General features: G+C 20.1%; 1 protein-coding gene across 1 annotated transcript in view; it reads left to right on the forward strand.

The window, feature by feature from the left end:
- Positions 1 to 1,215: 1,215 nt before the first annotated feature.
- Positions 1,216 to 17,332, forward strand: part of PY17X_1112200 (RNA pseudouridylate synthase, putative) — a gene marked incomplete at both ends in the record, with an annotated part of 29,682 nt that continues 13,565 nt past the window's right edge. Inside the window, one exon of the mRNA XM_722761.2 lies at positions 1,216 to 17,278. Within this exon, the coding sequence (XP_727854.2) occupies positions 1,216 to 17,278 (16,063 nt within the window). The remainder of the gene's footprint in view (positions 17,279 to 17,332) is intronic.

The following is a 17,332-nucleotide window of genomic DNA, read 5'->3' on the forward strand; positions in this document are numbered from 1 at the left end:
TATTTTCTTAAACAACCAAGCCATATTGTTGCTTAAACAAATTTTCCAATTTTATAAAACACATTTTTATAAAAATATATGGAAAAGGGAATCTTATAAAGAAATAATAAAATATAGTGTAATTTAGTGAAAATAATAAATGTGTTATTATTAAATCTATAAGTCGTTTTTAATATATTTTAAATATATTTTTTCCATTGTAAAACATAATAACCAATTTATTATATTTTTGTAATTCATAAAATATACATCAACATATACACATACATGTAATGTTATTATATACCATACAATATCTTAGTATTTATGTGCCAGTTTTTTATATCTTTTTTTGCGTGTGTTTTTAGAATATAAACAAGCTTTATAAATTGTGTTTCGCCATTTTTATGATTTGTACCTAATCTCATGTGTTATTATATGGATGTTTGTGTAATATGAAAAAAACAGTCACTAATTTTCCACTGATAAAAAAAAAAGTAGAGTTGAGAGGGGAAATAAATTATATATATATACATAACAAAGTTTAATCTGCATTTTTCCCAATCTTGTTAATTTGAATTTCACATAATGGTTAAGCTTGAATATGTTTTAACAAAAAATTAAAAAAGTGTAAGGAAATTATTAAATGTATATTTCACACGAATAAAAATAGCGTGTAATTTTTTATAAATATATTAATTTATTTTTTTTTCATAACAAAAGTTGTTTAAATTTTTTTTTTTTTTTTAAGAATATTAAAGCTGTACTTATTTTGTGCATATATGCAAAATATATACAGCATGTATACCTAATAGTGTATATTGTATACATGTATGTCGTTTTGATTTCAACGCCTTTTTTCTCTGGATTATATAAAATAATATAAAAATATTTTTTTGTTATATTTTTATTTTTTATGAATTTTATTAATTTTATCAATAATATATTTATAAATTAAATTTATAATTTATTTTATATGCCTATTTGTATATGATATATTTTACTTATTAAGGAAAATATTTTTAATTATATATATATGAAATACATAGCTATATGATTATATATATTTTTCCACAATAAATTTTTTCATTATAAAATGTATTATATTTTTTTAAATTATCGTATTAGGAAGAAAACAAACAGATAATAAATATCATTGTTTCTACCTATATAAAATATACATATATGTGTTAAATAATTTATATTAAAAAAAATTAAATTAAATAATTTGCCAAAATGGAATGCAACATTTTGGAAGACGATGCCTATAATATTAGGACACCGAAAATAATAAATAAAGAAAGTTCTACTGAAAAAAATTATTCCGAAGACGATAAAAATACGTCTTGTTATGTTAGTTATTCGTCAGTAGGTGATGATGGATATTTAGATGTAGAATGTGAAAATATTCAAAACCCCAAAGATTCCCACACATTTAATTACAATGACCGTGTATATAATAATAATACCAAAAATAATAACTATGTTCGTGATCAAAATTTAGCTAGCTATAGTAACGAAATTAATTACAATACTAATATAATGAGTGATAGCAATGTGAATAATAACAATGAGACAAATAATTTTGTGAACAATTCGAATAGTCAAGTTGATTGTAATTCCTTAATGAATTTTTATTCGAACGAAAATGAATTTTTAAATAATAATGGTGAATCATGTGATATGGATGTTTTAAAAAATTATAAAAATTGCATAGACAACAATAAAAATCATGATGATTACAAATGTGCAAATTTAAAACAATGGAACAAAGATAACGTTACAACATCTAATAATAATTTAAATGTCTGTTCTAAAAAAAATAACGAAAAAAAAAATTCTGAAGGTAATTTTCTTAGTGTATTAAGCAAATTTAAAAAAAGCATAAAAGATAATGTTATTGGAAAAAATATATGGAATAACCCCAATTCAGATATTAAATATACAGATCAAGATAGTTCAAAATTATGTGCGAATTTACAAGAGAATATTTCTGGAATTAACGAAAATGATGGAGAATATAATTCGTTGAATGCTTCTAACATTTCTGACGAAAATCAAAATCAAAGTGAAAATAAAAACTATTTTAATCATTTAAATATATCCAATCAAAAATATTTATACAATTCTAATTCAAATTTAGTTTTTTATGAAACGATTAAGAACAATAACAAAATTATATCAAATGATTGTGATGATGATAATAATAATAATAACGAGCTGAGTCCTAATAAAAAAAAATTGTATAAAAAAATAAATGAATATAAAAAAAATAATGAATATAAAAAAAATAATGAATATAAAAAAAATAATGAATATAAAAAAAATAATGAATCCAAATCCGAACCTAATAATTTCATTCATTGTAGTAATTTCAACAACTTGACAGAAGAACACATTTACAATGATGTTGATTATAATTACATTCTTAAAAATAAAAGTGAAGATAATTTTGAATCAATTGACATTCCTTTCTCTGATGAGAAAAATTATATCACTGGAAAAAGTTATCCTAACTATATACGAGAAAAAAAATATAAAAATAGCAATACAGATATATCACAAAACTATAAAGAATGTTATCAAAATCATAGTAGTAAGGATGATTATGAAGAAGATCAAGATAATTCAAATCAAATGAGTGATCAAAGTAGCTTTTTAAACCATTATTGTAATGGTGAACTTAATAGAAAAGTAAATATTTTAAATGATGTTAATTTATTAAAATTATTGTTACACTATAAGAAAAATAAAGGATATAAACCAGATGGAATGGAAGATAAAATTATTGATAACTTAATTAATTATAAAAAGAAAAAGCAAAATAATTTGTTAGAAAAAAATTTAATAAATATATGTTCTAAATGTATAGATGAAATGCAATTATCAAGTTATCCATTTTTATGTTTTGAATGTCTTATTAAACAAATTAACATAAGAAAACAAAAACAAAAAAAAAAAGATATTTGTGAACCCGAAAATGTAAATAATGATTTAAAAAATATTAATACATATATTTTTAATTTTTTTAAACAAGTTGATAAATTAAAATTGAGATTCAAAATGGATGATGAAGAAATCGTATTTATGTTTAGTGAATTAAGAAAATGTAATTTATGGAAATCAGAAAAAAATATGTGTAAAATTTTTATTAACATTTTTAAAAATAATATTATTGAAAATAATGATTTGCTTGAAAGCAAATTTTTAAAAAAGTTTTTTAAAGAAAATTATGAACAATTTTTAAATAATACTGATAAAGAACAATTGGAGTACATTCTCAACAACGGTCATATTTCATATGATAGTGATTATAAAACTATGATTGATAATTTTTCAAAATTTAATAAAATCAAACAAATAAAAAAAATATTTTGTAATGATGATAATGGAGAATATATAGATACAGGTGTTGACCAATGCAAAGAAAACGATTTTAAAGAAAATGACGAAAATTTAAATTCATCTAGTTACAGTTATCAAAATTATAGCGAACAAAAATGGAAAAATACTAAATATATTTTTATTAAATATTTAAAAAAAGGAAAAAATAATTCACATCATATAATAATATGCAATAATAATACAATTTTAAATAAAAAAAAACAAGTTATTAAATATATACATAAAATAAAATATATTTGCAAATATTTTTTTAAAATAGAAAATCGACATTATTATAGTTCTATTTTTACAAATTCCTTAAAATTATTAAAAAAAAATAAAAGCAACAATATCTATATATGTAAATGGAAATATAGTTTAAAAAATATTATCAAAGAAAATATATTAAATATTAGTAATATTAGTAATATTGGTAATATTGATAATATTGATAATACTAGTAATATTGGTAATACTAGTAATACTAGTAATAATAATAGTGAATCATTTGAGGAATTTATTTATTCTAGTGATAAATATTCTGAAAATGAAGATATTTTTTTCATTAATAATCTTATTGGTAAACTAATTAATGAAAATAATAAAATTAAAGCTTCAAATATTATTTATGAAAATACACCAAACAAAAGAAAATATTATAACAATGAAATTTCTTCTCCTAAATTTGAGAAGAAACGATTTGTTAGTTTTGATCAAAATCTTATAATACCACATTATAATAAAAATACAAACAATTTTATTGAAAATAATTGTGAAAACATTAACAAAATGAAAAATACAAACGAAGATAATAAAAATAAAAATAAAAATCTATATTATTACGAACATAGTGATACAGATAAAAACAACATCGAGGGGAACCAAACAGAAAACGATATAAACAGTGATATATTAAGCGAAAATGATATAAATAAAAATTTTAAAAATGACAACGAATCTTTATGTGATTATATAGAATGTGACGAATCAGCTTGTGATTCTGAAATCAGAAAAAAAAAACGTAAGGTAGAAAAAAATAATATAAATAGTGGTGATGATTGTAATGGTAATAGTATTGTAGCAAACACAAACTTAAATAAATATTTAAACGAAAATGTGAATAGAAACGAAAATGTGAACAGAAACGAAAATGTGAATAGAAACGAAAATGTGAATAGAAACGAAAATGTGAATAGAAACGAAAATGTGAATAGAAACGAAAATGTGAACAGAAACGAAAATGTGAATAACGCTAATACCGGAAACAATGAAAAATATTCTAAGAAGCGCCTTAAAGAAATAGAAATGATTATTTCCCAATTACCAAATATAATAACTCAAAAAGTTATACCCCCTCTTAGTATGCCATTAAATACAAAATGGACCAGTTTATTTTATGAAATAAGAAATAATGATTTTGTAAATATAAAAAATATAGATTATTATAAATTATTTATGATAACAAAAAGTTTATCAGATATATTTATTAATAGAAATTCTGTTTTTGATATTCAAAGTACAATAAATTCGAAAGAAAATTTTCCAAAAAATACAAGACTTAATAATAGCATTGAGAATAATATGAACACCTTAAGCAATTGTAACAATGCACAAATAAAACACAAAAAAAATAATGAAGTGGTCGAATTATATATTCCTAATTTTTGGAGAACTGCAAAAAATGTAAATGAAATTAAATCAATTAGTACAGGAAATTCTGATGATTTTTATTTCAAATTATTAGTACATCCTAGAGGAAACTCAAATGAAGATAATTATTTATCAATTTATTTAGAAGTAATAAAACAAGATTTTTATCCACCTGATTGGGTTTTTCCAAATGTTCGATTTCAATTAACTGTTCATAATTTTAAATCAAAAAAAAATTCAATTTCTTCATGGGCTTATTGGTCTTTTACAAACAATTCATTATCTAGAGGATGGCAAAAAATGATAAATCATTCTAAAATAAATAAATCATCTGGATTTTTAGATGACAATGGTGGGTTATTAATTAAAGGAAAAGCAGAAAGATCTTTTAAAAATTTATGGTCTAAATCTATTCAATATACACCTCAATATATATGGAGTTATATACCAGAAAAATTATTTTCGGATTTTAAAAATGATATATTTCTTCAATTTTTATTTAAAAAATATATTTTTGAAACTTGCTCATGCCCAAATCCAAATAGTAATAATAATAAAAACACTTATGAAAATTCATTAGAAAAAGACGTTGTAGAATATATTAAAACTTACATGTATAATAGATATGCAATAGATATTTATAATTTTACTCTATTTTGGTCTCCAGAATTTATTAAGAGATTTCTTGTAAATGATTCAAAAAAATTCAAAAAATATAAAGGTTCTTTTTATACAAATATTAAACATATAATTGAAAACACATTTCTGAAAACAAATAAAGAAGTTATATGTCTTAATAATGATCAAAATTTTTACATACAAGATACACAAAATGATAAAACAGAAAGCTCGGACAGTGATTATTACGAATTTAATGATATCAGTATATATAACAATTTAATGAAACAAATTAATTTAAAAGATTTAAAAATGATTTCACGTGATGAATCACGAAAACGTGAAACATTCTTAAATAATGATTTATATAGAGATGATAGAAAACATATATTATCTTTAACTAACTATATTGTACCTATTGTTGAATCATTTAATGATAATGATAATTTAACTATTTTAGTAAATTGCTTATATAATATCGAATTATTTAGAATTATAATTTTGAAATATAATGCTAATTTATATAATAGACTTTTAAGAAAATATATTAGGAAAAAAAAAACCGAAAAAATATTTAAATTTAATTATATTATGGATAAATATCAAATAGAAGAAAACAATTCAACATATGATATTTTATATAGAATAAAAAAATATAATAAAAAATCAAAAAAAAATATATATTTATATGATCATGATGAATTTAAAAAAAATATCTTATTTAAATTAGAATTAATTTATGATAGAGTTCGTTCTTTTCTTGTATATTTAGATGATAAAGTTAAAAACTTAATTAATATAAGTCTTCATAATAATATATTTATAGATGGAAATTCAAAATACAATGATCATACATATGCTTTTTTTAATATTGGAACTATTATTAATATAAATTCTATAAAAAGTTATAAAATAGAGGAATCAAATAATTATATTATAGATATGAACAAATATATAGAATATATTAATAAAATCATTACTGTTTTAAATATTAATATTAATCACATAAGTAAAAAGGGGTTCAGTATAAATTATATGTGTAATGCTGATAAAATAAAAGTTTCTATACATAATATAAATAATAATATTGAGGAAGTGAATACAATTATAGCAAGTATTGAACATGCAGATAATGTTAGTTTATTAAAAAATCAAGATGGAAATATGATTACATTTACAAATAATACAGATAATGTCAAATCAGATGTGAAAAATGAAGTTAATCTTTCAGGTGATAATTCAATAAAATCAAATCAAGTTCAAAATATAAATAAAAATATTTTAGAAAAAGATGAAAAATGTGATTTAAAAAATTATTTAAAATTAATTGAACCTAATTTAATTGATGATCCAAAGAAATTAAAGAATATATCTTATCGATATAATAATGATATGAAATCATTTAATATGTTTGAATATTTTAGAAAAAATAATAAAAATGTTATAATAGCTTTACAAAGAGTTTTTATATGTATGCAAATGTATTCTTTAGTTTTATGTGCTAAAAAAGGAAAAGAATTTTTTGATAAAAATATGTCAAGTAATTTTGATCAATCATTTTTTAAAGAAAAAGAAAATTCAAATGTTTTTTGTGATTGTAAGAAAAAATATTATCAAACTAAATATGACATTTCAGAAAATTATAAAAAAAATGAAAATATTAATTTACATCCAAATTGTCAAGAATCTCTTCAAAAAAATTCATTTACATCTACAATTGCAACAGCAGTTGAAGGAACAAAAGGAAATCCAATTCCAAGCAACACAACTTTGGCAAATGATATAAGAACTAATGGAGAAAATACTTTATTTTATCAAAATTATAATAATGGATATAATAATGAAAATGAAAAAATTCTGAACAAATCAGAAAATAATGCTGTCCAATCTGTTGGTGTAGATAATATCAAAGAAGGAGAAAAAAATATAATAGTAAATAATGAAGATTCTATATGTTTAAATAATAAAAATAATTTGGGTAATTGTATTAGTTGCAGTGAAAATATGAATGAATTTGACTTTTTTAATTATAATAATTCGAAAGAATCAAATGATGATAATATAAAATATTTTTCTAATTTAGAAATACATAAAAAAATGTGTCTATATTATTACAAAAGTACACTTTTTTATAATAATGTATATTCAGAAGATAATCAAGATAATTACAGTTTTAGTAGCAACAAAAATAATAGGTTAGCTAGTGTAAATTCTACAGAAAAAAGTAGTTCTGATGAATTTTATAATTCTAATAATATGCCATATTCTACTCTAAATATATATAATAAAGAAGATAATTATTTAAATTTATTTAAACCTTTATTACCTAATATCAAACCTTTATTATTCAGTTTAAATAAAATATTGTTCAATCAATATAGATGTAATGAATCCATCAATACAATACATGAACAGCTATTCAATCATATTGTTTGTGATATAGCAAAAGATAAAATTAAGTTAAATAGAAAAATTAAGGAAATAAAAAAAAAATATATACCAAAGGATGAAAATTGTAATTTATGTAAATGTAATAATTGCTCAAAACAAGAAAATAATAAAAATGATGATGACAAAAATTGTAAAAATATGGATTGCCCAAAAAATTCGAAACAATATAGAAAAGCGAAGATAAAAATAAAACATTTAGTTGAAGATTTGAAAAATATAAGAGCATTTGAAAAAATATGTTATGAACTTTTTAATTTAAAAAATAAATCTGAAACTGAAACATTTAGTAGTGATATGATGAGTGATTATAATGAAGGCCAACATTTTAACAGTAACAATGATAGTAACAATTACAATAGTTTAAAAAAACCCTTAAAAAATAAACAAACAAAAATAGGAACAAAAAATTCTACTGATATGAATGAACCAAGAATAGGAAAGGAAAATGAAAACAGTTATGAAAGGAAAACATCAAATGTAGGAATTGCAAATGATGTAGAAATCAAAAATAGTAATAGTAGTAATAATAATAGTAGTAATAATAATAGTAGTAATAATAATAGTAGTAATAATAATAGCAATTCTGTGGATGCGGCAAGCCAAAGTAAAACAGAAAAAAATCAAAAGGAACATGATAAAACTCAAGAATATAACATTTTCACGCCAAACCAAGCTAATGAACACAAAAATGGTAATAATAATAATAATGACAATTCTAGTGAAATTGTTGAAAATAGTGGAAACACCGGAATATCGTCCAATATGAATAATAATAATAATAACAATAATAATAACAATAATAATAACAATAACAATAACAGTATTTCACATTTTAGAAAAGAATCAGATAACAATTACCTGAACAAAAATAAAAATATTGATGATTTGATTCGTAGTATAATTAACAAAAAAAAAAAAAGCTTTTATAAAAATTTTATTACATGCGAAAAAGATATATATAAAACTATAGAAAATTCATCATTTACTGAAATTCCATATGTACTATTTTTTTATATGAATTGTTTTAAAAATTTGAAAAGAGGAGAGTTAGTTGATATTCCTTTATATCTTGACATTTATGAAGACAAAGAAAATGATGAAATAATAAGTAACTGTAAAAATGAAAATACACAAAATTTAGTTCATAACAATTGCAATAATAATAAAGAAGAAAAAAGACCATATTATTTTGGAATAAAAAAAAACATCAGAAAAAAAAATCGAAATAATGATTTTAACGAAGAAGAAGAAATAATTACTTATCATTTATATGCTCTTGTAATTTCTGAAAATAAAGATATTAACAATGTGTCTATGCCAAATTATAATAAAACCAATGATTTAGAAATAAATACAGCTAGCGATTTTAATTTTAATTCATATTCATATTTAATTTTAAGACCATATATAAAAGGACCATGGTATAAGATATATAAAAATAGAATAACAAAATTAATACAAAAATGTGAATTTAACGAATGGAAATGTCACAAAGATTTTTATTGTTCTTCATGTATATATATAAGTGAAAATTATTATGATAAAAATAATAAATATTTTTTAAAACAATATAATATTAAAGATATTAATTTCCCATTATATATCCATACTTTAAAAGAATTTGATATCGAAGAAAAAGATATATATGATTTTAATAAAAAATTAAATACAGATATTAATACTTTATTACTTGATAAAAATCATGAAAAAACAGATGATGAAATAATTTATGAACTTCGAAAAACAGAAAATATCACTTTTCCAAAACCAATAGGTGTACAAATTTCTAATGAAAATATGAAAATGCCACAAATTGGTAATAAATATAGAAATGGATACAAACAATGTGGAACTAACACACAAAATAAAAGTGATGATATTTCCTCTGATCATGAAAATGAACAAAAAAATTCCACCTCAAATGGTAATAGTAACAATAATAGCGGTAATAATAGCGGTAATAATAGCGGTAATAATAATGCGTACATAAAGAGATTGTGCTATTTTCCTTATATAAAAGGTGGAAAAGATTTAGTAATGAACTGTTTAAGTGTTCATCACAAAATAATGATCAATATTAAAGAAGAATTATTTGAAGATATTATAAAAATTAATAATAATAATAATTTATGTTATACCACTTTTAATGATCAAAAAGCAGAAATGGGAATTATTCTTAATAAAAATACTAGCAGATTAAAATATAATAGACATTTTTATGATTTAAAAAATATCGTAAGAGCTTATAAAAAATTTGAAGATAATAATGATTATTTTTCTAACTCACCAAATAGTAATATGGCAACTGAATTAAAAAAAATAAGTGATATTTCAAAAGGCTTCTTTATATCAGATAATGCAATGTCAGTATATGAAACATATCAAAAAAATTCTAAGCTATATCAGAAACCATATGAATTTTTTTATTGTGCTAGAAAAGGAACAGGGATTATAAAAAAACATCAACCAAATAATTTCAAAATAAAACAGTTTCAAAATAGGTCAATAAATAATGAAAATAGAAACAATAACAATAGTACTATTAATCATAAATCGGATACTAAAGAAATGTCTAAAAATGAAGAAATTAATAATAATAATAATAATAATAATAATAATAATAATAATAATAATAATAATAATAATAATAATAATAATAATAACATTTTTAAATATAATTATAATAAAATTAAAAAAATATATCGAAGAAGATATATAGAACGCCGATACAAAAATTCATATATAAATGAACAAATATATTATAGAAATTTAAACGAATATTCATGTATTAATAAATATAAAACAAAATATCAAGGAATACCTATTTCATATGACATCCAAAAATATAGAAATAAATATAACACAAAAAAAAAATGTAGAAATATAAATAATGGAATAGTAACAAATTTAAATACGACCAAATATTTTACACAACTAGAAAATTTATTAAATATAAATATACAAAATAAAAATTTCAACAATATTGATAAGAATGTTCGACTTTGTATAAATAATCCCTTTAATGTTGAACTGAATAATATATTTTATAACTTTTTTAGAGAAAAAATAAATATGAACAACATTAAAAAAAACTATTATAAAAATGAAGACAAATTAGAATCACATAGATATTATATTAAAACATGTTTAAATATGTTTAAGTCTTTTTTTCATGAATATTTTTATATAAATTTTACAAATAATAATGAATTAAAAAAGAAAAAAAAAAATACATACAAAAATTTTTGTATTGCTTTATCAGATATTTTTTTTAATAATTTAAGTTTTAATACAGAAGAAGATTATGACAATTTTGATTATATACAAGGTGGAATAGCAGTGTACAAATTTTATTTAGATCGATTTAAAAAATTAAAAATATTGTTAAAAAAAATATTCATGTATTTAAATATTATTTTCAGAATAATTAAATATATACAATTAAAAAAATTACTATTCAATGAAAGCTTTGATATACATACTTGCAAAATACATGATGTATTTTTCTTTAACTTTTTATATTTTTTTTATAATAAATATTCAAAAGATTGTCAAGAAGCATATATTAAAAAATTATGTACACGCTTTTCTGTGAATACTAAAGAAATAAATTCTACTATTAAAAATAAAATAACTGTATCAATGGATCATAATTTTGATTTTTTGAATTTTTTTGAAAATTTATTTTTAGAAACAGGAGAAAAAAATGTTAAACAAAATGAAGTAGAAAAAAAAGAGAAAAATGTGTCTACAAAATATATTACACCAAATTTTATTTCTAAAAAGCTTAAAATATTAAATAGTGAACAAAATAATTTAACAAATTTATTTTCCTTTTGTACATGTATTACAGATGATAAAAAAAATAAAATGTTTTTTGAAACAGAGAATCATAACATCGATTGTGTATTTAGATATATTTCATTTAATTTACATGAAGACATCAAATATTTAAAAAATAAAAATAAAAACTTTAAAAAAAAAATGTATATACAAAATGATGAAAAAGAAAAAAATATAATAAATGTAAACAGTTATGTAAATAACATTTTAAATTCAAAGGATGATATAAAACCTAAACAATTGGAAGCTTTTATATTAAATTTATTGAATACAAAAAAAAAAACATGTATTTTATGCTATTGTATACGTAGATATTATTTAAGGTTTTTAAACAAATTACAAAAAAATCTAACTTTTGATATATTAGATAAACAAATTAATTATATCTTTGATAATAACTATTTAGGAGTAATAAATTTATATAATAAAAATATAATTGGCTCAAATAGTAACATATATTCAAATAAAAGAAACCATTATAATAATAGACATCAACCTTGCAATTGTTTAAGCATTTTTAATTATATAAATCAAGATGCGATTGAAGCATGTATAACATATTTATTACAAAAATTATGGAAACATTATGTATGTGATATTTTATCTATTCCAAATGAATTAGAACAATTTTATGATAATTTAACAAAAAAAAATAAAAAAAAAAAAAATAAAAATGCAAATGATAAAGGAGCAAACTTTATTAAACATCTCAAAGAAGAAACAAAAAACAATTCTACAAATAAACATCTTTCTAATAGTGATATTGGTGATTCGTTAGCTCATAATAATGAAGATACTTATGAAAAAAATCCAAACAATAATTTATTACTTTCAAATTTCAAGTTTATAGATATTACTGATATAAAGAAGCAAATACCTTCTTTCCCTATTTCTCAAAATCCAATTACTATTGAATCCGAAAACGGTGCTAAAACTAATGCACTAACAACAAAACTTGCTTCTCTCAACAATGTCGGGGAAAACAAAAACTACGAAAAAAATAATAAATCTAGTAACGACCCAAAATGTACCAACTCAGAACAACACGATAAAGAAACAAAAAATTTCTACATCATAGACCTAAGCATATTAAAAGAAGAAGAATTAAATGAATATAAAAAAAAATACAATAATACCAAACTTGATTTGAAAGAAATATTAAAAAGCAAATTAGAAAATGTAGAATTGAAAAAATTATTGCACCATTTTAATTTTACACATGTCAATGGAAATTTAATAAATAATTATATTAGTAAAAAAAATAAACAACATATTATAATTTGTGAAACATATAAACATTCTGATCAACAATATTTTGATTTAGATGATAGTGACACTACTCCAGTAAATCCTTTATATGTTCAAGAAAATATAAATTATATTAAAAATTGTGAAAAAAGTGCTCAAGAAATAAAAAAGTTGGAAAATTTGCTTACCATAGAAATTAGCAAACATGGAAAAAACGAAAATCTTGGAATTTCTAATAATGGTAATGGAAATAAAGGAATAAATAATGAAGTAACAAAAAAAGGAAAAAAAAATGGCAAAAATGAACAAAATGATGATAAAAATAATAAAAAAAAAATTAAAAATTATTCTGTATTTCATCAAAAAGAAGGACAAAAAAATACTGATAAAATATCTTCCATATTAGAAGAGAAATTTGAAAATATTTTGAACAATAAAAATTATGATGAAAATTTTATTTATAATTTCTATCAAGGTTTACAATTATTAAATGATCAATTGTGTAATAAATCTACAGAACAAAATATTATAAACGAAAATAATAATGCAAGCCATAGTTTAACAGACAAAAATAACAATGCAAGCCATAGTTTAACAGACAAAAATAACAATGCAAGCCATAGTTTAACAGACAAAAATAATAATGCAAGCCATAGTTTAATAAACAAAAATATGATAATTACAACAGCAAATACAATCAATGATATAGTAAAAAAATATAATATAAATAATATAAATGGAATAAAAACCATTTTAATAAAAAATGGATATGACATACATAAATATTACACAGGAATAGATTTAATATTTTTATTTTTATCAAAAATAAAAGGAGGAAATTTAAATTTCATGAATGAACATAATTATACAAATAATCAAAATATATATGAAATTATTTTAAATCAAATTAAAGATATAAATTATGAAAAAATAAAAAGAGAATATCAATGTCTAGATTATATATTACAAACATTTGAATATATAGATGAAACATATTTATATACAAAATATAAAAATCTTTTTGATTTTACAGATTATATTTTTACATTACAAAATCTTACCATTGATCAAAATACAGATATAACACATGATATATTTAACTTATTTTTTGATATATTAAATAATTTATTTTGTTATGGAATCGGAATAGTAAATAATTTTAGTGAAAATAATAAAGAAATCATAAAAGTTAGTAAATTAGAAGCGTTTTTTGATCAAGTGCATAAATCTACTGGATCTTTATTAATAATAGATAATTCATTTTATCCCAATAATGAATTATATACATTTATTCAATACAATTCATATTTTTGGTATATTCTATACAAACAATATGATATGTTCTTATCATATTATGATCATAAAAATCACTGCCAAATATTTAATGCCTTTCTTTTCCACTTTTTAAATTATGTTTTTAATTTCCCTATGGATAATTTTTTTAAAATAGATAATAAATTGAGTAATCAAAATGATTTATTAGTTAAAGGTATATTTAAAAAATGTTTATTTTTAGAAAATGATAGAGATATTTATTTATTTAAAATAATATTCTCCTTTTTATTACAAGATCAAAATCATTTTTACAATTATTATTATAGTACTGAAATGTCTCTATTCATTTTTAACACAATCATGTCTTTAAATAACTTTTATTTTAATATGAATAAATCATATCTATTTTCTCCAAATTTTACAAAATTAAACAATTATGAATATGTTCAGATCTCACAAAAATTAACTGAACCCATTGCGGCCGTTTCGAAGGAGAATAAAATTGTAGACACCAAAAAAGAGCCGCAAAAAGGTCAAGAAAATCAACCGCAAAAAGGTCAAGAAAATCAACCGAAAAAAATTCAAGAAAATCAACCGAAAAAAGGTCAAGAAAATCAAGAATCTCAAAAAAATCAAGCGCAAAAAAGTCAAGAAAATCAAGAAGCGCAAGAATCTCAAAAAAATCAAGCGCAAAAAAATCAAGAAAAGGGTGTGAGTGGCGGAAAAGATGACGAAAGCGAGGAAGAGGGCAAGCCCGTTTGCTACAACCTAGTATACTTACTAAAGACTGTAGAAAAAGATTTTGAAAAATTGAAACCTGTAATAAATTTTTATTCGAGAAACAACACATTATATTTTAATAACACTATAAGAAATATAAATTTGGTAATAAATGATGATAAGAAAAGAAGGGTTACAGCAAAATATCAAAGTTGTAATATTATTAATAATAACAATATGTATTATGCTTCATATAACAATCCTATAATTAACATAAACCCTGATTATAATGATTTATTAACTATATATTTAACAAGCTTATATAATTATAATAAACATTTTAGAAATATTAATAATTTATTCTCTATATATAGCAATTTCTCTTACAATTTTCATAATATATTTTTATTTATGAATAAAAAAAATGATATATTTTGTTCCCTTTTCAAAATGAGATTTAAAAAATATAATTCTAAAGAATTGGCAGATTTAATTATTAGCTTCGATAAGTTATGTAGTTCAAATAAAACACAAACAAATTATCAAAATTTGAAAGGAAAAAATAATGTACTAGAAAATAACAAAAATGGTACTACATATATATATCTAAATAATCAAAATACTGAAAAAAAAATTAAAAATTACGAATATGCTATACACAATTGTATAAGTGAATTCTTTTATATGTATGATAATATTGTTTATGATATCAATGCAACTGGAAATATCTCATATTATTTTAAAGAAGATAATGCATATTTATATTTTGATCATGATAAAGATATAGAGCAATATCAAGAAAGAGAAAACCATTTTTTTAAAATTAACGCAATTGAAAGAGACAAAATAGATGATATAGATAAAAGAGTTGAAAAAGTTATGAAATATCAAAAATATAATAAGCTTAAAAATGATTCAATCGATTTAAATACAAACACTAAAGATAGCTCAAATTTATATAAAAATAAAAATTATAATAATAGTAATAACAATAATAATGTCAATAATAATAAAAGAAAAAAAAATGAAAAAAATGAAAATTACTATCAAGAATCAGAATTGGAAAAAGATTTAATGAGTATACAATTTAAAAAAAATGATGTTATTGAAAAGTTTTTTCCTTACTTTTTTTATTTAAACCCATCAATGTATAATAACAATCTTTCAAATATTTCCCTAAATACAATTCCACAATCAACTAATATACAAAAATCTTCTAATTCAATTGACTCTCCTTCTAACATTAACCATATAAATTTAGGAGACACATCAAATAACAATTATGTTAGCAATAATAACGAAGAAAATGATAATGAGAACAATGTGAAATATAATAATTATATAAATAATATTGATTCTAATATTGTTGGAAAATATGATAAAATAGATGTGATTGAAAATGCTGAAATAGCTAATAATAATAATAACGAACAGAAAATTGAGCATATGAATAATCACAATTTAGATAATAACCACATTACTAAAAAAAACAATTCTACTAAAATTGAAATTAAAACAAATAATTATATCCTTGGAGATATATCAAAAAATTATTTTTACATATCTATATTATTTAATATCGATTTTTTTAATGTAAGAGGGATACATATAGAAAATACAATAATATCTGATAGAACATTTTTAGTAAGCAAAGTTATAAAAGATACAAAAGGAAAATTATTAACTGTTAAGGTATTTCATATTTATAACATTTTATCAAAAATTATCGAATTATATTACACAAATAAAGAAACTAATCAAAAAGAAGAAAATTTTTTAAATAGTTTTGATTATAAATCAGATGAAGAATTTTATTATAAAATGAAAATGAATCCATCTTATTTCTTTTTATTATATGCTATTAAAAAAGATTATGATAAAAAAAATAAAAATAAATTAATTTTTATGAATGTTAATTCCGAATTGGAAACATATATTGAAGATAAAAAAGATAACCATTATAAAACAGATCTAACCATACTTTTGATACCTATATTTCCTCAAACAATATTTGGAAAACCCAATGCAAATCTTAGTCTGTTTAATGATAGTGACTATCCATTAATAACTTTTAAGTTTATGACTGAAATATATGAGCTTGTTTGTATAGGTAAGTGTGTTTAAAATATGCTAATAAAATTAAAGAAATACATGAAAAAATTAA

Source organism: Plasmodium yoelii, assembly GCF_900002385.2.
Source record: "Plasmodium yoelii strain 17X genome assembly, chromosome: 11".
NCBI classification, from domain to species: Eukaryota; Apicomplexa; class Aconoidasida; order Haemosporida; family Plasmodiidae; genus Plasmodium; species Plasmodium yoelii.